The sequence below is a fragment of the Clytia hemisphaerica genome, unplaced genomic scaffold (genome assembly GCF_902728285.1).
Source record: "Clytia hemisphaerica strain Z4C2 unplaced genomic scaffold, Clytia hemisphaerica genome assembly, whole genome shotgun sequence".
NCBI lineage: Eukaryota > Metazoa > Cnidaria > Hydrozoa > Leptothecata > Clytiidae > Clytia > Clytia hemisphaerica.
In genome coordinates this window covers 1-26387 of record NW_027103481.1, presented here as the reverse complement: position 1 = coordinate 26387, position 26387 = coordinate 1, and the positions used below count along the sequence as shown (strand labels likewise).

Genomic DNA, 26387 nt, shown 5'->3' with positions numbered 1-26387 from the left:
ATTTTTCTACTTGAAATAGCTTGTTCAGATGCTTCAAAATTCTGTCCAATGTTCCAAGGGAAATGTGATAATCCTTTGGTCAAATCCAAATGTCAAAACATGTGCGATGCTTGTGATGGTGGATCAACTGATAATGGAGGTACTGTTACAGGTTTTTATAAGCATAGATGAAATCTTTATGGGCCTCATCACATTTTTTATGAGCATTGTAATTACAATCTAGGCTTAAATATGGGAAAAATTTAAGCAGCTGCTAAGTATGGAAAAAAATCAAAATATAACAGCTGCACTCTTTCCCATACCGTTTAACATATGATAAGCATTATTTCGAGCCTTCAAAAACAATGCTTTTTTCTCATTTTCGCTGATTTGACAGATTTTAGGAATTTTCATAAAATTTTGCTTAGGATATAAGCATTCTTAAAAAAGCATTTTTCAGTCTTGTCAAGCCCGAGGGGCCTAAGCATGTCTTGGACTAGATTTTCGTATGCTTATAAAAAAGTGTATGTGCTTTGAGCCTCAAAACTATTATGTAATACTTGTGTCAAGGGGGTAGATCACACAGCACACATTATGTTTTATTCTCTACTGTGATTTTAAGCTTTAAAAATTTCAAGTTAACTTTTTCTAAAAAAATCCAAGATAACTAACTCGAAAACTTGTGAACAAAAAATAAATTCCGAGTTAGCTAACTCGAAAAAAGGTTTTTTGAAAAAGAAATTCGAGTTAGCTAACTCGAAAATGTTTTTTTGAAAAAAAAAATTCGAGTTAAACCTAACTCGAAAATCCTTTTTTGAAAATAAAAATCGAGTTAGAGTCGAGTGACGTCATAATTTGCACTTTTATGGCGTCATAATTTAGCTGACTCGAAAATTCCTAACTCAAAAATTGCTAACTCGAGGTTTTCTAACTGGAAGATTCTGGGCCTCCTTCTCACAGACCCAGTGGGGTTTTTTCGGACAGTGGGGTTAAAAATAACAGACTGAAACTCGATGGGGATTGATATTCTCATATTTTTTATGGCTGGGGATTCAAATTCCATTGTTTCAAGTCAAATAATTCAGTGTGGATGGGAAAGAAGCATAGTATTTTACAGTGAGGATTTGGTTATTTTTAGCGTGGAGAAAAATTGGAGTATAAATTTCCACCAGGGACGATATTTTGGCCAATTTTTCCAGTGGGAAGGGGTCACAATGGGTCTGTGAGAAGAGGGTGTCAAAATGGATAAAAAATCCAACATTAAGAGAGATAAAGCTTCCCGAAGATCTTCAGAAAAAATGAAAACAGAAATTGCAAATAATGAATTTTTTCGTTATAGGTGCATGCGCAGACGAAGATCCAATTTGTTCAGAATTGATGAACGAATGTTCAAATGATGACATTCAAAAGACGTGTAAGAAGACTTGTGGAGTCTGCTAACTCAACAATATATGAAATATATATATTCGAAATTACATTTTAATAAAAAAGATTTACAGATAATACAATGGTGTAATATGGTTTCCTTTAAAGGGACATAAAAGTAGTAAAATGTAAACATTGTGCGAACCACGTGTCATTGAAGAGATCAATTAAAATCACGTGTCGAAAACAAACTTGTAAAACAATTGAAACAATCAAAATCAGTCATATTTATTTAGATTTTCTATTTTAACATGTGACATTTGTTTTGATTTTGTATCCCGCTGCATACGGGTTGTTTACAAATTTCACCAGTACTTTTATGTCCCTTTAATAATATGTGTCCCAAAAAAGCGGACTAATTTTCATATTAAGTAAAATCCTCAAAACTTATCTAAACTGGGCTTAGAATAATTGAAATAAGATTAAATTTCTCTGTTCAATCAATAGGTATTCATTTCTCAAGATGATTGAAAAGGTTTTGGATCTAGTGGTACAGATTCGATACCACCTCAAGCAAAGCCAAACAATGGTGCAGGATCCAAACTACTCCGGGCCACTCACTTATCAGCGCAATCCAGACCTGTGGAAAAGCTATAAGTGGTATATTCACTTGCCAAGTGAATCACACCGAGTTAGAATCGAGCCCCGACCTCTTGCACGCACTATTGCACCAATAGATAAATAAAACTTAAGAATAGTACTTTACCGCCTCATGGTAAAAAGAATATTGATTGGTATAGGTTAGATACTTAGATAAACGAAGTTTTGCAGTTCAAATTTTCCTTTGGGATTGAATATAAATTTATAAATATCATTCGTACATAATATATATGTACATAATATGTGTCCCAAAAAAAACGGACTAATTTTTATATCAAGTAAAATCCTCGTCAAAACTTATATAAAGTGGGCATGAAATAATTGAAATTCGATTAAATTTCTCTGTTCAATTAACAGATATTCAATTCCCAAGATAATCTAATAGGTTTTGGAGATATTAATCAAACAAGTCAAAATTTCGCATTAAGGCGAAAATAAAAAAATGTAGTGTTTCCGGAATGCGTGTGAAGGAAGAAAGAAGCTCTCATGCGGCCGGCCGGTAAAAATTTTGTTTTCATTATTTTTTCGTTATTTTTGATAACTTAAGATCGTTGATAACTTTTCATGTACAAACAGTATGAAGAAAACCCTGAATCAGTGGCGTGGTGGGAAAATTTCTCTGGGGTGGCCAAGGCAAATATGGCGCCCTTTTTAAAGACTTTTTGTTTTTGGCGCCCCTCTCTATACGCTCATTATGAACACTAAAAAGGGAGTGTGCGAGCGAAGCGAGCCAGAAAATTTTGAGTTTTTGAGGTGATTAGGGGCGCCATTTTTGTTTTTTCATTTGTCAATCTTTCGATATGGGCGCCTGAAAAATCCTTCTTAACATCCCTTATTTTTGGGCGCCCCTTCTCAAAAGGGCTCCGCTGGGGGGGCCTGGCCCCCCTGGCCCCCCCCTGCCACCACGCCACTGCCCTGAATACTAATGTTTCAACTACTAACGAAGTCTGCGGCCGGTTCAGAAAATTATTTTTTTTTCACCCGGCTGGTTTCCAGAAACACAACATTTTTTTATTTTCGCCTAATCATAATGATTTTACTTTATACAATGTATAGCAATGGGCCCTCCCGGTTATTACCATGATGGCTTTATGGCAACTCCTGAACTTGGGCACAGGATGTACGGTTACACATTTTGTGGATTGCATTGTGGAGTCACAAGAGTGCTCAAACTGCGAGCAGCGAGCAATGCATGATTTTACTTTATATAAAAATTTGTCCGCTTCTTTTGAGACACACTGAACTATATATTTTATATTGTTCTGTTTGTGACCAAAATGTTCTCTGTCAGATTTTTTAATTTTTGAAACATTTAGTTTTGTTACAAATGTATTGGAATATTTTTATACTTTAAACTCTAAGTTTTTTATCCACCTTAGTAATTTTTTCATATTTTGTCAAACATCATATATATTTTTTAATTCTGAAAGAAATTTAATTCTACAATTATTATAATATTATAACAAGCCTTTTAAATTTATATCATAAATTCATTATTGTTTCAGGGGAAATAAAACTTTGCATGGTGCTAAGTGTTATTGAGAAATTTATTTAAATATCAATGTTCACACTACCTTTACAGTGTGTCAAGGAAAAAGCTGACAATCCTTACATAAGTTTTTATTTTAGAAACACTAATTTTAAATAGATCGATGATTTTATGTATTCAAACTTTTCGTATGCAAATGTTTACCTTGTACATTAATCTCTCTTTTCTTTTTACAGAGAAATTAATACAAAAATGTAATGATACCAACAACAATTAAGTATAAAATTTTGGTTGTAATAATAGTGGTGCTATGTGTTTGTGTTTTGAAATGCGATGGAATGCCCAATGGAACAATAACGAAACATCCTCAGTCTACTAACAAACCTACAAGTCAACCAAATGAAGGTTATACACATATTTTTTTATAAAGAACACGTTTATAAGGAACTTGAGGCTGAAAATCATGGTCCGAAAAATAAGGAATTGTTAAGGAACAGCTCAGGCTTAGAATAAGAGAACAAGTTAAGGATCAGAGAGTTAGACTTGAATTTTCACACATTTACAAAAGCCTAATAAAATTATGACAAAATATTGACGAAACAACATTCGATAAACGTCATTTTCTTTACTTTAGCCCTTTGATATATTTTTGAATAAGTAACATGCTTAGCAAATCCTAGCAGCTAAGTAAATAAGGAACCCGATAAGGAATTCTGAGGCTGAAGTTCTCTGGAAAAATAAGAAGCTCCAGGCTCAGAGCAAAGTTAAGGTTCCTTATAAAAAAAAACGTGTTATACACGCCTTTTTTATAAATACAGTTTTATAACAACATTCATAAGGCTCAATTTCGGAAAAACCCGAACAAATTTTAAGAACAATTCCAATAATAAATGATATAAAATAAGCATACTCAGAACATTTGAAAACATTTGAGCCTGAAAATTATATAGAAGAAGAACAGCCAAACATGAACCAATTTGTTTTCAAAAAACAGCGTTTCAGTAACAAAAATTTTGATGATCCCATCATAATTTTGCGAGCAAGCGTTTCGTGAAAAACAGAGTGGGTTTAATTTTACGAATGAGGCTAAAATTAGCTAAAAATTGCAATTTTCCTCACAAAAAAGAATCTTTTGTGTAGATTAAAGGCTTTGGGACACGAGAAGTTTTTTTTGCGTTGACTCAATGCAACATAATCCATCCCACCAACACAAGAAAAAAAGTGCGTGTCCCATGGTTTCTTTTTTTTGTTTCATGGAACACAGTGGAACAAAAAGTTAGGGAAATACCCAAAAGACACGCTGATTTTGTCCCTGGGACATTGGAGCAGAATTGATTCGAACCCCATTGATGATTGAACCATAATCGCCCAATAATCCTTCATTCTTTTCTTAGATAAAACGAAATGGTGGAAATGGCTGGCTTTACCGGGAGCATTTGCTGCTTGCATTGTTATTTTCAAATTTGTTCTGGATTGCTTCACTTGGCGAAAATATGAAAAAGCAAATGAAATTGCTCTCAATTTTATGAAAACTAACAAAGAGAATTATGGGATTGATTATTCAAGTTGGTTGAAAATAGAATGTTGCTGGTCTTGTTGTCTCTCTTGCTCTGCTGTTTGGTTTACGCAGGGTTGTTGTAGACAAAAACCTGCCGAGAAAGGAGTTTCTTATAATAATGGTAGAGGCGATGGAGCAGCGACTGAAACTACACATTTGATCAGTCATTCCTCTAGCGTAGTTGATGTTGGTCCCTCTATGGCTCCATCTATGAACATCGAGACTGGGCCCTCTACGGACGGCGAGGGTAACACCCAGGTTGTTGAAAGTTTTTCCAGTAGGAATAATGGAATGGATGATAATAATGCTGGCTATATAGAGAAAAAAGAAGGTTCTGTTGTAACATTGGCAAAAATACAATTTGTGGATGAGCGCTTAGTGAAGCCTGTTGGTATAAATACGAAACCAACAGATGCTTGGTCACTCATCTCAGATACACATAAACTTCCGGAAGAAGGTATTGAGGCTTTTAAGAATATGATTGGACGATGTACGATTATCACTTTTCATCAATTCTTGAAACATTGTCTAAGGTATGGAGGATTTTTACGACCACTGAACAGGAGATCACATTTCTATCATTTTGGTGGTAAGAAATCGGGACTTGAATTTTATCAAACGTACCACAAGTTGGCTTTGCATCCGGTACTCTACTATGTTGCGCTTGATTGGTATCATTTTAAAACAGGTATGTAATATTCAATTAACTACATTGAAATAATTGGATATAATGTGGTGGTGGTTTTGAATTTTATCATCAGGGAAGTTCCTCCTAGCAGACCAAAATAATTTTAGAGGGCCTTATTTTTCAACCAAAAGTCTAATAAACGGTTGTATGGAAAGGAATATTCAAGGCTCAAAATAATTACCCTGGATTTATAAGAAAGAACGTGCATTCTCTTCCCAGCCTCTTTGAAGTATTAAATTCAATGGGTAAAACTAAAATGAATTAAGGTAACCTGCAATTCTTTCCAGTTGTGTGGTAGGTCGACAAAAGCTGGGGAGGAAATTTTCGAAGGTTGGGATTTTGGCGCCCCATTTTAAAAGAAAAATACCTTATAAAATACCTACCGAATCGAGCACGAAAAGTTTTGGGTATATTTTTCTCTTTTTTACTGAAATTGGAAACTGCTAATTCTAAGGCGTATAAAAGCAACGGGGTGCCAAAATTAGTAATCAGATACGCCTTGTTCCGATACCCTTGTCTTTCTGCGCACACAGAAAAATCGGCCGCCGGCCACCACTACTGATTCTTTCCAGTATATTTATCTTCTTTTTATTTAGAATTGACGACGCATAATGGAACACTTATCGACATTCAACCTTCCGAATGGTTTAAACGTTTATTAAATACAAATTATCGATCAAGTTTAACGACAGATAAAGAATGGGCTGATAAAATAATTGCATACCAGCCGAACATTTGTATCACATTAATTAATGTTCCTGAGGTTGAAAAATGGAGTACAGAAGATCACAAAGTTGCATTGGGTATAATGGAAATGATTTACACATTGGAATTACGTGATGCTAACATTGTTCGTCGTGATAAAAAAGATGAAATAGAGAGGTTAGTCCAAATTTACAGTTAAAAATGCACTAAAATACATTCTTAGGTTCTCCAGCCGAATTTCATGGTGATATCCTTAGCATATTTCTAATTTTTGGACTTCGTTCGTTCGTTCGTTCGTTCGTTCGTTCGTTCGTTCGTTCGTTCGTTCGTTCGTTCGTTCGTTCGTTCGTTCGTTCGTTCGTTCGTTCGTTCGTTCGTTCGTTCGTTCGTTCGTTCGTTCGTTCGTTCGTTCGTTCGTTCGTTCGTTCGTTCGTTCGTTCGTTCGTTCGTTCGTTCGTTCGTTCGTTCGTTCGTTCGTTCGTTCGTTCGTTCGTTCGTTCGTTCGTTCGTTCGTTCGTTCGTTCGTTCGTTCGTTCGTTCGTTCGTTCGTTCGTTCGTTCGTTCGTTCGTTCGTTCGTCGTCCGTCCGTCCGTCCGTCCGTCCGTCCGTCCGTCCGTCCGTCCGTCCGTCCGTCCGTCCGTCCGTCCGTCCGTCCGTCCGTCCGTCCGTCCGTCCGTCCGTCCGTCCGTCCGTCCGTCCGTCCGTCCGTCCGTCCGTCCGTCCGTCCGTCCGTCCGTCCGTCCGTCCGTCCGTCGTCCGTCCGTCCGTCCGTCCGTCCGTCCGTCCGTCCGTCCGTCCGTCCGTCCGTCCGTCCGTCCGTCCGTCCGTCCGTCCGTCCGTCCGTCCGTCCGTCCGTCCGTCCGTCCGTCCGTCCGTCCGTCCGTCCGTCCGTTCGTTCGTTCGTTCGTTCGTTCGTTACCAGCTTTTCTCAGGATTGGCTCATTAGTTTTTTCTGATTTTTGGCGCAATGATGCAAAATGGCAATGCCCAAAATGTGACGGAGCCCGATTTTCGAAAAAAAAAATGCGTATTAACAATGCCCAAAACATGGCCGAGTCTGATTTTTGAGAAAATTTTTTTTCCGGCCGAAAATGCCGGAAATCGCCGTTTTCTGGATTTTCATCGGACTTTTTTCTTATAATTGGTTGTTCTCAACTTCAGTTGAGCTACAATCTGACAATGTCTGTGTGTGTGTGTGTTTGTGTGTCTGTGTGTGTGTCTGTCACCAAAACTTTGGGGCAGGCTGGAGACTTCAAAAATGGTCTGATTGGGCTGAAATTTAGCACACTTGATCCTTGGGCAAATCCCTGGGGGTAATTTTTTCATTTTTCAAAATTTTAATTTTTGGGGCCTGGGGACGAGTTTTTCGCCAAAACGAGGCTAAAACTTTGGGGCAGGCTGGAGACTTCAAAAATGGTCCGATTTGGCTGAAATTGTGCACACTTGATCCTTGGGCAAATCCCTGGGGGTGTTTTTTTCATTTTTTCAAAATTTTAATTTTTGGGGCCTGGGGACGAGTTTTTCGCCAAAACGAGGCTAAAACCCAAAATGCTATAATTTTTCTTAAGCCATTAAGTTTACAATTGGGCCTACGAATGATTTCAAAGATGCTGAAGTTGAGCCAGTGCGGTTAGCACGTTCGACAGTTTTTTCATTCAAAAACATTATTAATAGCAATGCCCACCATCAAGCATGTTTTAATTTTCAATAAAATTGATTTTTGAAGCCGGAACTATTGACTGACTGATTTTTTTTATTTTTCTTCTCGCATTGCTATCTAACTTTCATCATCAGGTAGGTCCATTCAGCATGTTACTTGTTTGACCAGTTTCATAATCATCATCATCATGATCATTTTTTTAAAGTATATTCTTATTAAACAAAAAGCGTGTAGTGGACAGACTAACGTATGCAGATACTCAGAATTGCTTTTAAATGTACTTTTAGTGTATGGACAATAGATGTCAAGGATCAAAGTCAAAATCAAATAATACTGAAGCTGAGCAGCAGCGATTTGAAATCATTTCCTAGTGGTATGAGTTTTCAGTTACATCTTTAGGAGGGAAGCTTAGTATATGTAATCACATGATAACGAGTGCAATTCTCGAATTGTACGAGTTATTATGTGATTACGAGCTAATCGCACAATGGCTTTCACTACTTTTTCCCAGTTAGGAAAGTAAATTATAGAAATTACACTGAAAGTTTTACATTTTATTCTTCTCTTTATGTTTTTCTTTTATTGTTGTTTATAGATTTTCTTTCTCACAAAATGAATTTCGAATGCAATTAAAACGTTCGATGGAAAAAAATGTGAGAAAAAACATTAAAATCAATTTTGTAAACATTGGCGCTGCATCGAAGAGTGTGATTAACGATTAATTGCTCTCTACAGGATGCAATTAACGATTAATTGCTCTCTTTGAGGGCGCGCCAAATAGGAAAAAATAACCCATCGTGCGATTATAAGGTGAATTATTGCCCCTTTATTGATTAATTTTAATTGTCTAAAGAAAAGCATTATTACCATTCGTCAAAAAAGACAAAGTTTTTGGTTGATGCTCAAAACGTGTTGCTTTTGTGTAAAGTCAGTGTAAACCCTCTTTCTCTCGCCCACGATTTTTCTAAATACTCCTTGGTTGAGTCAAATGAAGTTTTTATGTATATTGACATTTTATACTTAAGGGCGTCAACTCGATATAACAGACGGACAGCGGGTTTATTTCAATCGCAATGTCGAGCAATTTACAGTGAAAAAACCAGACGAAGATGGAATTGTGAAAATAATCATCAACTATTCTGAAAAGCATCCTATAAGGTGTGGAATTTATCTTGGCGAAAAAAACCAACAGAGAACCGACGAAGAAATTTATACTAGAAGAGATACACCTAAACCTTGTTTAGAAAGTCCACTGATTAAAGGTATATCTATCATGGGATGTCATAACTAAACTTCAAGGGGGGGGGGGGTTTGGAAAATTTTCTAGATTTTAATAAACGGGGGGGACCTAATTTCCGGGGGGTTGGAAATTGTACTTTTGAAACCCAAAAATAAGGTAAAAATAGGCTATAATCAGGCTATTTAGAGCAAAATAAGGGGCCTTCACTTTGACAGCTGAAAATATTCTTAGAGATTAATAAACGGGGGGGTCCTAATAAGGTCCGGGGGGTTGGAAAATTTTCGAAAAATTAACAAGCGGGGGGGGGCCCGTTTATTTGGAACCTAAGAGTAAGGACTCTTAGGCAAATATCAATAATCATCTGATTATCCCTTTAAAAAAAGAGAAGATAAAAATGATAGATATCTTCATATTCTTTACCTCAATATTTTTCAGGAGATGAGCCTGGTGGAGACGAAGAGCCTGAAAATCCTGGACGTAAGAACACATGGCATAGAAACTGATTCATTTCTTTCCTTGATTGAGACACCCTTGTTCGAAAACCCGGTTGGACCACAGATATTAGTCCCTAGCTGAAGCTAAATAATAATATAGTTTTACAAATTCGCAGGCCACCGTGCGGACACATGAGCCTCTATGAATCTCTCATACATTTTGGGTTAATTATTACATTGTTATAATTTAGACAGATATGCAACAATAGTGACACTTTTAATCATATTCAAACTTTTTATCTTTACTGGCTACACTAATGGTCTCTTTAAATTCTTCCACTGAGGATGAGTTGACTACTTTTGAAGGCAAACTATTTCACTGCTTAATGCCCCGATAGTATAGGGAGTTACTCTGCGGACCACAAACGCCATCGTTCCCAAAGATTACTACTAATTCATAGTTTTGCGTTCTCATAGGTCTCCCTCGCTGGTTACATTTCTTAGGGACGTAAGATTTGTCATAGTAGTTTACGTAGATGTTTAAAGATCTTAACCATGTCACTTACCTCGCGTCTGTATTTTAGACTAGTTATTCCGATTCTTTGCATTCGATTTTCATTGATTAGCTATCCACATGTCTTGTTTTGGATGCGCGTCGGTGAACACCTATCAATCTCGCGTGTTTTTTTCAGTTTTTGTGACCAGATAATCTGGGTGTATTCTAAGTGTGGTCTGACAAATGTTACGTACAGTTTTCGAAACAGTTCTGGAGTGAGGTACGTGAAGGTCCGTCTGATAAGACCAGCCATTGAATCAGCTTTTTTCAACTGATTTGATGTGTTGGTCGAAGGAGAGATTCTTATCGATGATAACCCAAGATCTTTTTCGAATGATACATGTTCAAGGATTTTATCCCCTACTGTGTATTCGTGTACATGTTTGATAATATTTGGCTTTCCTAGGGTTAGCACATGACATTTGTTAGGATGAAAAGTTAATAGCCATGTTTCGGACCACTTTTGTAGTTTTGTATTACTAGCGCATCCTCAACTGATTCCACTTTATTGACGAGTTTGGTGTCGTCAGCAAAAAGGAACAGTTTTGACTTAACGGAATCTGGTAGATCGTTGATATAGAGAACGAAAAGGGTAGGCCCTAGGACACTACCTTGAGGTACTCCACTGAGCACTGCTTTTTGCACCGATTCAACTCCGTTTACTTTAACAATCTGGGATCGATCCTTCAGGAAGTCTTTGATCCATTTAAGAAACTTGTTTTTTATCCCATATGCTTCTAGTTTGATTAGGAGCCGTTGATGAGGAACCGAGTCGAATGCTTTTGCAAAGTCAAAATATTGCGTCTACGGCTTTACTGTTTCCAATATCTTTGGTACAAGCATCTAGGTAATTTAGTAGTTGTGTTACAGTTGACCGGTGGTTGATGAAGTCATGTCGTTTCTCTTGATCAAGATATGTCATAATATGGGTTTTGGGAATCTTTTCCATTATTCGGCAAACTAAAGATGTTAAACTAATTGGACGAAGATTTTCTGCTATGTTTTTGTTTCCTTTTTTATAGACAGGTGATACGTTTGCAAGCTTCCAGTCCTTCGGAAGACAACTTTCGTTGAAAGATTTTGTAATTATCAGGAAAATCGGTTCTGCGATGTATTCGGCAAGCTCCTTGACCATCCTTGGGTGAAGCTCATCTGGGCCAAGGGATTTATTCGGATTTAACTTTTCCAATTCTTTCCTTAGAGTTTCAGTGAGTATGTTGATCTCAACTTCTTTATCCGTCCTAGAATCAAATTCAGGGAGCTCCTCGAGTGGCTCACGCGTAAAAACACTGCAGAATTGTTTCTGGAGGATGTCAGCTTTACTTTTATCGTCATACTTAATGGAGTTTTCGTAATTCCGATTCTCAAGCAGAGTGTGGATTCCAGATCTTGCCTTAAGGTTATTACGTATGTATTTTCAGAATCTTTTTGGGTTCGTTTTGGACTGTTCGCTGATCTTTTTCTCAAATTCTCTTTTGGATCGAGTCAGGGCTCTTTTGGCGATATTACGGCTTATTACATACTCTCTTCTATATCTGTCAGTGTCTTCATCATGTAGAGAGTTGATCCATTTTCTATGCGCTTTTTGTTCCTCATTAATACACGGGTTTCGAATTAAATCTGGCGCGAGAGAAAAAATCAAGTAAATAAAAGGAGCGATAAGGGGAAATGCCTTATAAAAGGTTGATAGATTTCCTTTCTTCTCTTTTGAAAGCCAGGTGTTCATTCAAAAGATGTTTTTCTATTTTAAATTCAATAAAAGAAATATGATTAAACGATTGACTTTTTATTTTAATGTTTTTTGTTTTCATAATGACCCATAAAGTCTGTCAAAATGGAAAAATGAGCTAAAATTGCTTGATACACGGCCAATTTTCGTTCTGTTTACTTGATATTTTTCGTGCAAATTTACATGGGATCAAAGCTAAAGCTAAGCAAAAATTTAATTCGAAACCCGTGTATTAGTTAACAAGTGTTTCGATTTAATGGGCATTTGCCTTTTTTGATCTTATTTGACATAAAAAATCTTTGTTGTTATTGTTGGAAGTTGGCACAAAGGTTTCGGAGCTCGATCATTTGCTTTAGGAACAGGTCCCAGCTCTCATTTACATTTAATTCTACTCTGACCGCTGAATGAAGTTGGTGGACCAGTTTATTTGGTTCAGATGGGTTCGCATTAGGTGGTAGTTAGCTTTGTTGTATTGATATCTATTTAGTTCATCTTTGAGAGTGAAGTAGCCATATAATTAAAAAAAGAGGACACTATGATCACTGACATGGAGTGGGGCAAGATATTTTATCTCAGAGACTTGGTTTTCTTCCCCTGTAAGGATGAGATCGAGTGTCGATGGCCTATCAGTTCCACGCTGGCGTGTTGGTTCGAGCACATTTTAGTTCGAGGACATGTTGGTATAAGAAAGAGTCCCTTAGAGCATCGAGAAATTTTTCCTCGTTGCTATCTTCTTCGCATGGGGAGGACCAATGTTTCCAATTGATCTTTCCGTAGTTAAAGTTTCCTACAATACATAAGTATTTGGGTTTAAGCATAGATCTTTTATGAGCTTGTTCATGTTCTTGTTATTTTCATCGTAGTCGTTTGATTCGGTTTTGGTTGGGCTTCTGTAAAAGCAGCCAGATAACATTGTGTCTTTGTTCTGCATTGCTATTTCTATCAGGCAGACCTCTTCAAATCTATTTGTAGGATGAGGTGTTCAATGGAGTTGTGAAATAGTATTATAATTCCTCTTCTTTTTTTTTCATTCAAATCTTTGTTTTATATGGCGTGGAGTAATTTTCGAAAGAGTAGTCTTGATCTTTTCTCTCGGAGACTTGTTTGGTGTTTACCTCAGTGATGGCAATTATATGTGGTTGTTCTGTGACTACCGTTTTTAACAGTTCATTTTTCTTTTTACTTGCCATTTGGTCAGCGTTTGTTGTTCTCTGATTGTTGTGTTTGTTTCTATAGATTTGTTCATGTTTTGGTTAGATGAGTTTTCATTTGAGCTATCGTCGTTATCATTTTTGTTTGGCCTATTGGCTGATTGGGTTGTTGTCTGTTACGTTGGTTTGGCTGTTGTTTGGTTTTGGTTTTTTGTAAACCTTCTTTACGTCGAATCCGTTTTTTGAGGATCCTCGGACTCTCCAAATGAATTCATTCGAGGATTACGATTACGATTTTGGTCGTTAGCCTGCTGGGACAGTTCTTTATAGCATTCACGGTCAGATCTACAGAGGTCTTCTGTGAAGCTTAAATGGACTATGTCGACTTTGCTTGACCACAGCTTGGTACCGGTAATTTAATCGATCAAGAGCAAAAACTAATAAGCAAAAATCCACTCTATGGATAATCTCTTTTATGGTCCATAGAGACACCTAAATCTTTTGACCCAGTTTTTTTCCAAAGCTGAGAAATTTGACTTTGAAATTTCTAAAAATGAGTCTTTACACAGTCTTTAGCGTTGAATTTCTATTGTTTTCAAGTAAAAATTTGAGAATTCGAAATCGAATATCTCAGCTTTGGAAAATAATTGGTTCAAAAACTTTGGAGGTGTTTCTTAGGACCATAAGGACTCTAAGCCAAATATCAAAAATCATCTGATTATACCTTTTAAAAAAGAGAAAATAAAAATGATAGATATGATAGATAGATGATAGATGACGACAAAATGAGATTAGAATGTCATAAATGTCAACGAACACTGCATTATGCATGCACAGGACTACCTTTACAAAATACCAAATACAAATGTTCCTGAATAAAGGCTATCGAAAATACCAATGCATAAATTGCTGTTCCATCGATCAAGAGCTACACCGAAAAATCTTGGACCAATCAGAGAAAATCAAAAGCTGCACACATTGCCGTAAAGAAATTGAAGCGTGCGAAAATATTATCAAGGTGAAAAACGAGAATGAAAGGAAGTTGAATGTTGCGGTTAAAGAATTACAAGCTAGATGTCAGGGATACGTTAAAGAAAGGAACCATGTTGCCGATACAATTCAAGCTCAATTTTTATCGCTGGAAACTGAACTTACCACTAAAATCGAAGATACAATGAATGCGAAACCTACAGATAACAAAACGAAAACAAATTCAAAGAAAAGTTTTGCCGAAATCACGAAAACCAATGACGAGTTAAATATATCCAGCATGAAACAAATACTTCGCAGCGAAAAGGTCGAAGAACAAATGGAAGAACAGAGAAAGCAAAACGAACTCCTAAACGACGTTAAAATAAACACAGAGCCAACTTACGTCTCCCGTATTGGTAAAGAATCAAATCGTACACGACCAATCAAAGTTGTATTTAATGGCGGGCATGTAAAATACAAATTTATGAGAAACTTAAGGGAATTGAAGCAGTACGACAAGTACGCCAACATGAGCATCACAGACGATTTAACAATAATGGAAAGAGACCAAGTAAAAGAATGGAGAAGTAAAGCAAACGAGAGAAATCGAGCAATGCCGCAGAGCGATTACAAATGGAGAGTGTGAGGAAGTCCTCAAGGAGGGTTATATTTAAAAAAGATATTTTGTAAAACAAGATCGGTTTAGTAACCTTTGTAATAAACCAAACCAATGTATGAGCGATTTATAGAGGCCCATTTGCATGCACGGTGGCCTGGAAATCTGTAAAACATTATTATTATTATTATCTTCATATTCTTTACCTCAATATTTTTCAGGAGATGAGCCTGGTGGAGACGAAGAGCCTGAAAATCCATGGCTCCGAATGGGGTTCTAGGTCCCCCCAACAAATTTAGGTCCCCCCTACGATTTAGGTCCCCCCACTTTTCAGTAAGGTTCAGGTCCCAGTTGAAATATAAAGGTTCAGGTCCCTGCAAAAATTACTTTCAAGGTTCAGGTCCCGCAAAAAAAAGCTTCTGTCAGTTCTGGTAGTATTATTACTAGTTTTTTTACGTATCAACATGGCACGTCAACCAACTGAGGAAGAGAAGAACGAATTCATGTACATCATAAAAATGCATAAATATTTGGTTACATATCTTGGCAAAATGCTGATTATACAAGCCACGATGATAATAAATTTCAAGAACCTGAACTACCATGGGCCCCGGGTTGGGATTAAAAGTCGGGGGTCCAAATTGAAAATTCAAATAAATGTTGCCCCACCATGGTGGGCAACGAGAAAAATTTTGGAATTTTAAGGGTAGAAATCTGCCATTTTAGCCTACATTTTGATAGAATGTAAGAGATAAGTTCAATAGAAAAATCCTTAACTTATTAACCAAAACAATAGTGAGGGGGTATTTTACAGTTTTCTAATTAGCCCCCAGAACTTTAGTGTAGCCCTTCGGCTCCCCCAACTTTTTTAGGTCCCCCCTGAGTTTAAAAAATGAGACAGCTCCCACCCACTTTTAGGCCAATTTAAGATTTACACCCCCCCAAATAAGTGGGGGGGGGGCGGAGCCATGAAATCCTGGACGTAAGAACATATGGCATAGAAACTGATTCATTTCTTTCCTTGATTGAGACACCCTTGTTCAAAAACCCGGTTGGACCACAGATATTAGTCCCTAGCTGAAGCTAAATAGTCCGTCGACTTTGCTAAAAAAGACCACAGTAGACCACAGCTCGGTACCGGTAATTTAATCGATCAAGACCATTCTCTCGCCTCCTCGCTTTGCACCATGCAGTTCGTTTGTTTTGATTGGATTTTGATTTTGTTTCTCCAAAATATTTCAAAAATAAAGACGAAAAATGAAGATTAAAAAAATAATTTATACTTTTTTTAAGAATTTATACTTTTCTGTAACTTGGAATTTCGCTGATTTCAAATGTTTTCATATTTTATTACAGCCTCCAATGAGTTCATTTTGCCTTCTATTGGCTAATTTTGGCTAATTTTTGCTTACTTTTGATCAATGTATCAAAATGTGTGAAATGCCATTTTTTAGGTGCATACTTTAGTTAACTGCTAATTTTTTCCTCTCTATTTTAGGAGATGAATCTGATGGAAATGGACCACTAAAAAATCCAGGAGGTAAAATCATCCGGCATAGAAATTTAACTTTTATTCTAAAGCTTTTATTTTCACACCATCTTCTAAAGAGTCCTGCTTCGCACCATGCAACCCGTTTGTTTTGATTGCAAAAATTGTCGATACCGAACTATGGTCTATTTCCAGCAAACAAAGCGGATTATTTTGGTTCAACAGCCATTGTTTGGGATATACAATGCCATAAAACTTCACCTAATTGGAAAACACTACCTTAAGTGGATTAATTGCGTGTGTGGAATAATTTTTGTTACGTTATTGAATGCATTCGGGGTGTTCCCTAATGGGGTAAAAAGTTGAGATTTTCCTATTTTTCCAACCCTTAGTGGGACTGAAATTCGATTTTCTGATTTTTCCGACCCGTAGCGGGACTTTCGAAGTCCAAAAAAGGTACCCTTAAGGGCGGCACATACCGTACCCTCCATTTGCCTAAGTACCCCCCCCCCCCGAGAGCCCAATAAGTAGCTCAATTGGGTTACCCTTCCTTTCGGGAACACCTATGCATTCGCCTTTTCGTGAAATAAAACTTCGTCGCAAAAAATCTGAGCAAAACCTCAAGGAAAATGAAAATAGTAAAATCTAATCCTCCTTGCTCTTGCAAAAAAATATAATATCTTGTTGAAAAGATCATTTTTAGCAGATGCTTAGACTCCAAAATTTTTCAAATATTTCAAAAATAAAGACGAAAAATGAAGATTAAAAAATAATTTATACTTTTTTTAAGAATTTATACTTTTCTGTAACTTGGAATTTCGCTGATTTCAAATGTTTTCATATTTTATTACAGCCTCCAATGAGTTCATTTTGCCTTCTATTGGCTAATTTTTGCTATTTTTTGCCTACTTTTGATCAATGTATCAAAATGTGTGAAATGCCATTTTTTAGGTACATACTTTAGATAACTGCTAATTGTTTCCTCTCTATTTTAGGAGATGAATCTGATGGAAATGGACCACAAAAAAATCCAGGAGGTAAAATCATCCGGCATAGAAATTTAACTTTTATTCTAAAGCTTTTATTTTCACACCATCTTCTAAAGAGTCCTGGTACATGGGGTTAATAAATGTTTAACCTTATTAAGTGGTTGTCGGTTATAAAACCGAATTTTAGATTTTCACGAGGACAAAATTTTTGAAAAATGACCAGAAAGGTAATCTACCTTATTGGTATATATTTTCGCGTGTTACAAATTTTCGCGAATCGCGAAATTTTTTCGAAAAAACGTGTTTCGCGTGTATTAAATTTCGCGATTGCCGACTTCTGGAAAATTTTCGCGTGTATTAAATTTCGCGATTCACTAAACTAGGTATTTTCAGAAAGTGGGAATATAAAGCAAGAAAAACTGATTTTGCTTGAAACACAACGTTTTTGATGTAAAAATACTAACAAAATACTAAGAAAATTTTTTTCGCGTGTATTTAATTTCGCGATTTTGTAATTTTTAAAAATTTAAACAATATTAAATTTCGCGAAAATCGACCAATAAACTCGCGAAATTAAGTACCCGCGAAAATTTGTAACACGCGAAAATATATACCAATAAGGTATTTTAGTTGTTAGAGTAAGCAGAAAGTTGGCAATCTTGGCTTGAAAAATATTGAAAGTCTTGTTAACCGGTTACTTTTTCGAAGCGGGCTACACGACTTTTTGCGCAATGCAATTGGTTCTTTTCGCATGACGACGGGCCTACATTGTCCAGAGTTGTCCGTCGTTAGGAAAATTCATTGTGGCGTCACTTTTTCAAAGGAAAATGAACAATTTAACTTTATATTTATTCTAATGTATATCTCTTGGTCCAAATAATATTTATGGTTTTAAAATGAACAATGCGTTGACATCATTTCTCTCATTTTTTATTTCTGACGTCAGAAATTATAACAATTTTTTATCTCTTTCGCTTGTTTTTTTTTCGCTTTATTTCGCTATTTTTCCTGGATAAAGCGCTAAAAATCAATCGAAGCTGAAGGAAACGGTTAACAAATACAATAATGACCGGTTTTTTTCGGTCTGTACTGAAAATATTGCCCTCGGTCAACGCAAGAACCTCGCAAGCTCGGTCGTTACTTGACCTCGGTATAGTACAGCCCTCACTAACCGGTCATTATTGTATTGATATTGCATTGACAACATAAGAGGGCAATGTGTTGACTTTAGACAGCCAATTTTCTGCCCACTTTAATTCAGAATTAGAAAAATAAGCAGGGCGAAAAGTAGACCGTCTAAACCAGAACAAACTAACTCTAGATTATCGAAAAAATTTTCAGCTTCAGGATCTACAGAAGGAAGCAAAAAACAAAACACCGATAAACAAAAGATCCAAGATCAAATCGATTCAGTTGACCGTGAGTTTAATCGATCGATCCATCTTTACTAAACCGGATCTGTTTGCCCAGAATAAAAAGCGTAATAGACGTGTGTTTTTTTTAAGGTTAACCTATTTGCTACTGTAAAAAAGTTTCCACCTTTTTATTTGCTAGATGTCAGCATATGCCGGCGACCGTAGTCTGATTCACAGACCAGCTACATATATACTTTCTAAAAATCTATAAGGACCTCTTTTCGTTAGAGCATGGTTAGAGAATTGAAATCCTGAGCGATCGCAGTCTTAACCATCTGATTTAAGCTTAATTAAGCTTAATTTTCTGAAAAATATCAGTGATGTAAATATCTAAAAATATAAGTACTTTGACTTGTAAAATGCACCGGGTTCACCACAAAATTTTTTCTTCTCTTTGAAAGTAAATTTCTCGAAATCTAAAAATTTTTCTATTTCATTGGAAAGAAGAAAGATAAACTTCAATTTTGATAAGTCATTTATTGCTTTCGGTTCGTTGGATTGAAAGTTATAATAATAATATTTCGATTCTTAACGTTTTCGAGCGAACGTTTTCCGAAAGTAACATTTTTATTCAATTAAGCATAACTTTTGATCTAATGAATCGAATTTGATAAATAACCCATCAAAATTTAAGCTTATCTTTCTTCTTTCCAATGAAGTAGGAATGGTTCTTTTATCATTTTTACATTTCGAGAAAATTATTTTTAAAGAGAGAAACTTTTTTGTGGTGCACCCGGTATAAGTAGACAAACATCTTCCAATGTACATATTTCAATTGTTCAATTTTGCCATGCAATACAAAACAAAGGTTTGTCGAATCAGTAAGCCTGGATTAGACTGGATTGTCCACCCTCTAAAATCACTTTCTTATCATGGCGTTTTTAGTTTGCCGTCTAGTCTTCCTAAAATGGCCATGGCCCCCCACTTTTTTGCTAAGAAAGGCCCGTCGGCGCCAACCATGGTGGCGCCTCCTTAGACACTTACTATTTGGCCCCTCCACTTTCAAAATTGATTCGCCGGCCCTGAAGCATCATAATAATCTAAAAAAGTTAACAGCTTTGATATCCAAACTGTCAGTCTCGCCTCCTGACGTACTCAGCCTTAAAAAAAACATTTTTCTTTTAGAATCATTATTATTCAAAGACGTGTACAATAACCAGAAGAATAGGAACGAACTAAGTGCAGATTTAAATCACGATAAAAGATGGTATCGCGTTGGTGAAAAGATTTATCGTGGAAGAGAAGACGAGAAAGATCGATTACCTGAGCTTCAAGATATAAATAACGAGTTGTCGAAACAAAACAGGGCTTTCTTGGAAGCTTTACAGAAAAAATATGGTTCTCTCACTTGGGTAGAGTTCAAAAGAATTGGTATTAAAGAGCACGAAATTAGCGAATTGAGTGACGTAGAGCCACGAGGCGAGACTATTGGTGGATTTAGTGAAGATGATTTGGATTTAGTCTCCCGAGCACTCCCATGGACCGCGTGGGAACTGTATGCAACAAATACCTTCAAAGATAAATTTAAACCCTTCGAAATAACAAAAATACAAAATGCTTTTAAAGAAGAGTTTAAACCAACCTCTCAATTCGTTGACAAGATCAATACAAACATACAAGATTATAAAATGGTAGATTTCCTCCAAATTTGTGCTACTTTGGGTTATAATGACGTCATCAAGAAAGCTGTACAGACGTGTACTGCTATGGGCAGACCAAGAGAAACAGTTGTAGAAGAACAACCGAACTTACGCTAGATAGTCAACAATCCTCCTAAAGAAAGGGACCATATGACTACAGTACCTCGAATTTCACATACAATTTTAGTTTTTTTGAAATCATGCCGTGAGTTATTTTGTTTTTATTAGAGAGATTTTATGTCTCGCTAGTACTAACTTTCTGGTACTAATTCATCAAAAAGCAGATGTTTTGAAAAACGTGAGATATACCATTGCTTTAGGATGGATAAAATAAAACATCGCTTTGATGAAACAGTTCGTGTGCCAAATACAGGAACACAACTAAATGACAGTGCCACAGAAGGGACGGCAAAAGACTGGTGAGAAAATGTCTCAGACATTTAGCGCCGAACAATAACAAATCTATCTTGCAATTTTTTTTAGATTTATATAAGATATCTCTGTGTTAGTGGCAATACAGTATAACCATAAAAAAGGTAAAAGTACAAGCCATCATGTAAGAGTACAGGGTCTCGTTATACATAATATCGAGTCGAAACACAACTACGAGTGAAAGGTTTTAAATCTGTACATGAACATATAAACGACTGGACATCGATCTTCTTTGTATTTTGTAGATAACAAACACTGCTAGCTTCGTTTCCGCCTCGTTAAAATCATAAAATGTAACAATAAATTTTGATGATATACCTCTTGGGAATACCTTGATAAAAACGTCAAAACTTCAACAAAAGTCTCTGTTGTTCTACTCTTCTCAAGCCTTCTATCTATATCATAACAAAGATAACGGAGGAAAAATCGTCGTCATCTTGTCAAAATTCCGACTAATATTTTTAAACTTGGACTCAAAAGTATGGAATAATTTTAGAGAGTATCCAGACGGTGTCAGTCGAACGAATCGAACGCCGAATCAATTGAACGCAATTTAACACAATCGAATAATTGCAATTCGATTGTCGAACGCAATCGAATCGCAATCGAGTATTACCCAGGATTTGCCGTTCGATTGCTTCGATTACGTTCGATTGTATTCGATTATGTTCGAGTACGTTCGATTGATTTAGATTTTATTCGCTTTCGTACGATACTTAATGAGCGGTTGGCCCCCCACGTTAAAAATCTCTAACAGAGTGATCCAATTTAATTTAATCGCAATTAAACTCATCGAACATAATCGTAATCGAACCAATGGAACATAGTCAACTATTAATCGAACCAATCTAACCTTACTCGAACGCAATCGAACACAATCGAATATTACCCAGGAATCGGCCGTTCGATTGAGATTCGGTTACGTTCGACAATCGAATCACAATTATTCGATCGCGTTCAATTACGTTCGATTGGTTCGATTGCGATTTTTGTTCGAAGTTTCTCGATTGACACCGTCTGGGAGTATGGGATTCAAATTGGGATAATCTTATGACACAGGCTCTCAACTTTGGCATACTTTTTTTTCATGTCATAAAAAAAATTATTGGAGTGACAAAAGTGATTCAAAAGTATACACGCAGTTGAAATCCTGCATTTCTGCGTTGAAAAATGTTGATAAAATATATTGCAAACTTATAAAAAAAATTTAGAATAATTCTTTTGTGAATTACGATTAATGTTCAAGTTTTATCAATCCTTTTACCTGAATAATTAAAAGAAATGAAATTGTGACGGAATATTGTCGGATTTTTTATACCAATTTTGAAATACAGGCGACACAAAGCTCGCTGAAAGACACAATGGAAGATAGCCGTCCGGTTGTTTATATGTTCATAATCTGTATGTTCACGAAACTGTATTTTGACTTGTCCTTATTTATCCTATGATTTTTTTCATAGATGTACATTTATGCACCATGGGAATACTAAAAAGGGCTATTGATTGATACGAAAAATGGAACAAGTAAGGGCTTGGGGACAGGAGAAGTTTTTTTCGCGTTGGTGCAATGCAATATGCTCTATCCCACCAATCTCTCAAATAAAAAGCACCTGAAGGTCTAATTATCTGGTTTTAAAATTCAGGAAAATTATAATTTTCTTTTTTCGGAACTCGACATAATAAAATAAAAAAACCTACATGAAGTGTTATTGTTTTATTACCTTTGGAATTGATTATATATTGATTATACAAAGAATCTTCATTTAGTTGTAATAAACCAGCCGAGGCTGGAAGGTCAGCCAAAAGAGCTAAGAGGGTTAAGGGTTAGAGGGTCAAAGGGGTTAGAGGGTCAAAGGGGTGAAAGGGATAATTTTGATGAGATGCGAGCAAATGTTAGATCAGCGTTCGATACAATTGCAATTAGCTGCCGGTTGAAAAGTCCAGGAACCTCGCTCGTTTGGGATGTTAGTTAGTCTAGTGTAATTAAACTTTTTGTTCATTTTAGTAAGTTATAATACATTTTTTCTGTTGGGTGTAGACAATATCCATATCTGACCAAAGTGTTATACTACAAATAAATAAGAAAATTGCCAAAAAGTCAAACCCAAAATAAAGATACATGCCATAATTTTAGTGCAGAACCATTTTTAGTTCTCATTACATAGATAGAAACTGTACTTTTTTTGTTTACTTGATAAAACCCCAATAACACTTTGTCGTAACTCTATGCAGCTTCTTCTAAAAATTGTAACTGACTGCCATTAAGCTACAAACTTTAAGAAAACCGCAAACTCCTGAAAAACATAGTTTTTGCATATAGAAATGGATCAGTTATAAATATCTTTTAGCTGTTTCTCTTCTTAATTTAATTTTATTATTTAGTTTGTTTATGTGTTTGGAACTGCGGTTCGGTTTTAGATATTGCCTGAGGGAGAATGAGTGTTGGGTACCCGTAACATGTGTAAAGTCGCTTTGAACCGGTCACAAGTCCGGGACTTCAGGCATAGTTTGAGTTTTTGTTTTCTATTCATATGTGTGTTGAGAGTTGTTATTTGGTGTTTGGTGGTTTTGTGTTTCTCATTCTTTTAAATTGACCATCTCTCTTTTGTTTCAAAGTCAATCTTTCTTATTGTATTTTTCATCTGATATTGGAATGATTTCAAAAAAATAATAAATCAAAAAATGTATAATCTTCAAAAATACAAAAACATTCTTGTCTTTTTAATTTAGATCTTATTAAGCTGCTTATATATCAAATCTTTTCCTTTCCTTAAAATGACTGATATTAAATCTTCAGTATATATAACTTTGTGAGAAATATTTTTATCCTTCATAAATTTCTAAAGCAGGAACAATTTTAGTCTGTATACTTTACCAAATTCCAATATATAACACCTTGTCACAGGGCTCGAAATAACGGTCGGACATCGGACAATGTCCGACCCAAATGGCTTCATGTCCGACACAAAAATCATAATTTTCAAGCTAAAGCAACCCTGATTGGACATTTTGTCCGACCCACTTGAAATTGTTATTTTGAGCCTTGTTGTCACAATTCTCTGCATCTCCTACCAGAAATTGTAACTGGTCGCATTAAACAATTTTAAGCTACAGTAGTCACAAACCGTACACTCTAGAAAAACACATTTGCCAGATAGTGGCCATGTTGTGTAACTTGATGGTATTGGTATATATACTTCATTAAAAAATCTAGAAACCATTTCTCATAACTTTCCGCAGTCCGCTTTCTGCAAGTCCGATAAAAGATATGTAAAAACTGTTGTCGCCATTCATAGACCTTTTTTCAAAGAGGCCACCCTGTTGAATAATTATGTAGTTCAGCAGAAAAACAATGATAAAACCATGCATAATTATTACAATATGCATGATACAGTAATTTAGCCCATGAGCTAGAGGCCAGATTTTGGCAAATCGGGCTCACTCGACGGAGGAAGCCTCACTATGATTTTCGGAAGCCTTGACTACTATATTTGAAGAAAAGTCAGGGTGCTTTTTTCAAACTTACAGCTCTTGACTGAAATTTTCAACTTTTTTAGGGGGTGGTAAACGCTAAATTTTCATATTTGCTTGGATTTCCTTAGGAAATGAAATTACCATGTCATCTTAAAAATAGTACATCTCGGTCAATAATGTTCAAAAATGCACCAAATTTTCAAGAATTAATCCTAATATACTAATTTTTTTTTAACTGAAAAAAAATTTGAAAAATAATTTTCTAGGGGGTTTTTACCGGAGAAAATTACCGAAAAAAACGGAATTTTAGCTATTGTTTGCATTTTTTGGACTTATTTCCTTAGTTAATTATCACATTTCATCTCTAAACAGTGTTATTTGGGTTTCTTTACATAAATATATTAGAAATATGAAAGAAATGGCACGTTTGGGTCCGACTGGGGGGTGTCCGGACCAAAAAACGGCGAAAAACTCCGGAAAATGGCCATTTTTGACCCATCTTAGCCTTATTTTCATATTTGGTCCCTGAAATATGAATATTATGAGTTGTGTGAAATCGTTTATCCATAAAGTTCTGTAAAGAAAGGTACCAGTTGGGACCAGTACCTTAGTCTTTATCGAGCAGTACTGGTGAGCTGGTCAAAACCAACAAAGCCACATTCATGCGCGAATCGAAAAAGAAACAACACCTCAACAAGTGCACCCGAAGCCATATTCAGCAATCATTGACGGAATAGCACTTGTTAGGAAGCAAAAAACCAAGGGCAAGACGTACCAACAGTTTGCAGATGAAATGATGTAGTCAATCATCGAACACAACCCTGCATCCCAAAGAATATATTTTTCATGTATATTTGGACTCATCTATCAGAATGAAGATTCACGTGCTTTGGAAACTGCAATTCAAAAAGATCATTGGAAGTCAGTTGATCAAACAATGGGGTGCCTTCCTGTCGGTAGCAACAAAAAAAAGCTTTGATCGAGTACCTTGTCATAATGGACCAATATGATGTAGGCGATCGAATCATTTACGTTGCATACGAAGGCATATGGGTAAAGCTGATGTCCAATCTCACAGCGAAATGTACCAGAGCTATCATGCAACATGAAAGCCGGCACCCGCATGTTCTTCATGCTAACCACATAGTCAAGCTGGATCGGGAACATCATCAAAACATACCCCAGATACAGATGTTTTCTTGTTACCATCGCAGCATCGACGAAATTCAGCCGAATGTTCATCGCGGGACAAGGAAAAAAGCCTGAACAATCTCCATTCAGAGAATAAGATCCTCCCTGAAGAAACGTTTCCCTGATCAAGACCTAGATCTGCCAAGTCAAGCTCCTCTAGGAATTCACGCTTTCACTGTCTGCGATACAGGTAGCGCCTTTTCTGGTAAAGGAAAGACCAAACCATTCAAATTAATGGCGAAGAAGAAAGAGTATGTGGAACTATTTTCACACTTGGGAGAAACGAAATACGCACGAAAACATCCAAAAGTTTGTTTGCGACATGTACGGTCATGCCGAGGATAGCAACACTATTGACGTCAGGTATAAGCTCTATACAGCAAAGCTGATAGCTTGATAGCTTGAAGCTTCATACAATGAGACCAGCTTATCAAATCTACGTATGGAGATCGTGTTCGAAGAATCGTAAAAATTTACCACATGCTGCTAACTTTGGTTGGAAAGAAGATGACGATGGTAATCTTGGGATAAGATGGAATACTGTTCTTCCAGCTCCAGAAGAAATCTTGGAACTGATGTTTTGTAGTTGCACGAAGCAGGGTAGCTGGAAAGTGCCCTTGCATCGACAACGGTCTTTTCTGCGCAGACGCTTGCAAGAAGAAGAATTGCGATAATTTCCCTGACGAAGATGTTATCGATCTGAATGAGAATGTTGATGAGGAGGGGTTTGATGAAAATAATGAAGACTTTGGATTTTTTGGAGCCCCTTTGAAGTTTTAGTCGATGGTTTAATGAACTGATTTAATGTAGAAATGTTGTATAATTTGAAATACTACGAATAAAACACATTATTGAAGGGGTTAACCGGAAATCATATGAAAAAATGCCAATATTCGCATTTTAGATATTTTAATTACAAAATTGAGGCAACAAAGTGTTAAAAATAGCAATTTCC

The 26387-nt window shown here is 36.3% G+C and overlaps 1 protein-coding gene and 2 long non-coding RNA genes across 3 annotated transcripts; all 3 read left to right on the top strand.

Moving 5' to 3' along the window:
* Nucleotides 1-29: 29 nt before the first annotated feature.
* LOC136798558 (uncharacterized) lies at nucleotides 30-1547 on the top strand. The gene is made up of 2 exons (XR_010845400.1): nucleotides 30-139; nucleotides 1319-1547. It is a non-coding gene; the product is annotated as an uncharacterized lncRNA (long non-coding RNA).
* A 2201-nt stretch (nucleotides 1548-3748) lies between these two features.
* On the top strand, nucleotides 3749-6643 carry LOC136798559 (uncharacterized). The gene is made up of 3 exons (XM_067055178.1): nucleotides 3749-3898; nucleotides 4888-5739; nucleotides 6336-6643. Exons 1-3 carry the CDS (start codon nucleotides 3751-3753, stop codon nucleotides 6641-6643), a joined length of 1308 nt encoding a protein of 435 aa, XP_066911279.1. The 5' UTR covers nucleotides 3749-3750.
* Nucleotides 6644-9168: 2525 nt separating this feature from the next.
* On the top strand, nucleotides 9169-18698 carry LOC136798557 (uncharacterized). Its single transcript, XR_010845399.1, has 4 exons — nucleotides 9169-9366; nucleotides 9780-9821; nucleotides 17287-17328; nucleotides 18622-18698. It is a non-coding gene; the product is annotated as an uncharacterized lncRNA (long non-coding RNA).
* Nucleotides 18699-26387: the final 7689 nt, after the last annotated feature.

Bases quoted from the DNA above. Each gene is read 5' to 3' on its own strand.
- LOC136798559 (XM_067055178.1), top strand. From the start codon at position 3,751: ATGATACCAACAACAATTAAGTATAAAATTTTGGTTGTAATAATAGTG. The intron at 3,899-4,887 runs GTTATACACATA...TTCTTTTCTTAG, and splicing joins TACAAGTCAACCAAATGAAG to ATAAAACGAAATGGTGGAAA. The intron at 5,740-6,335 runs GTATGTAATATT...CTTTTTATTTAG, and splicing joins TTGGTATCATTTTAAAACAG to AATTGACGACGCATAATGGA.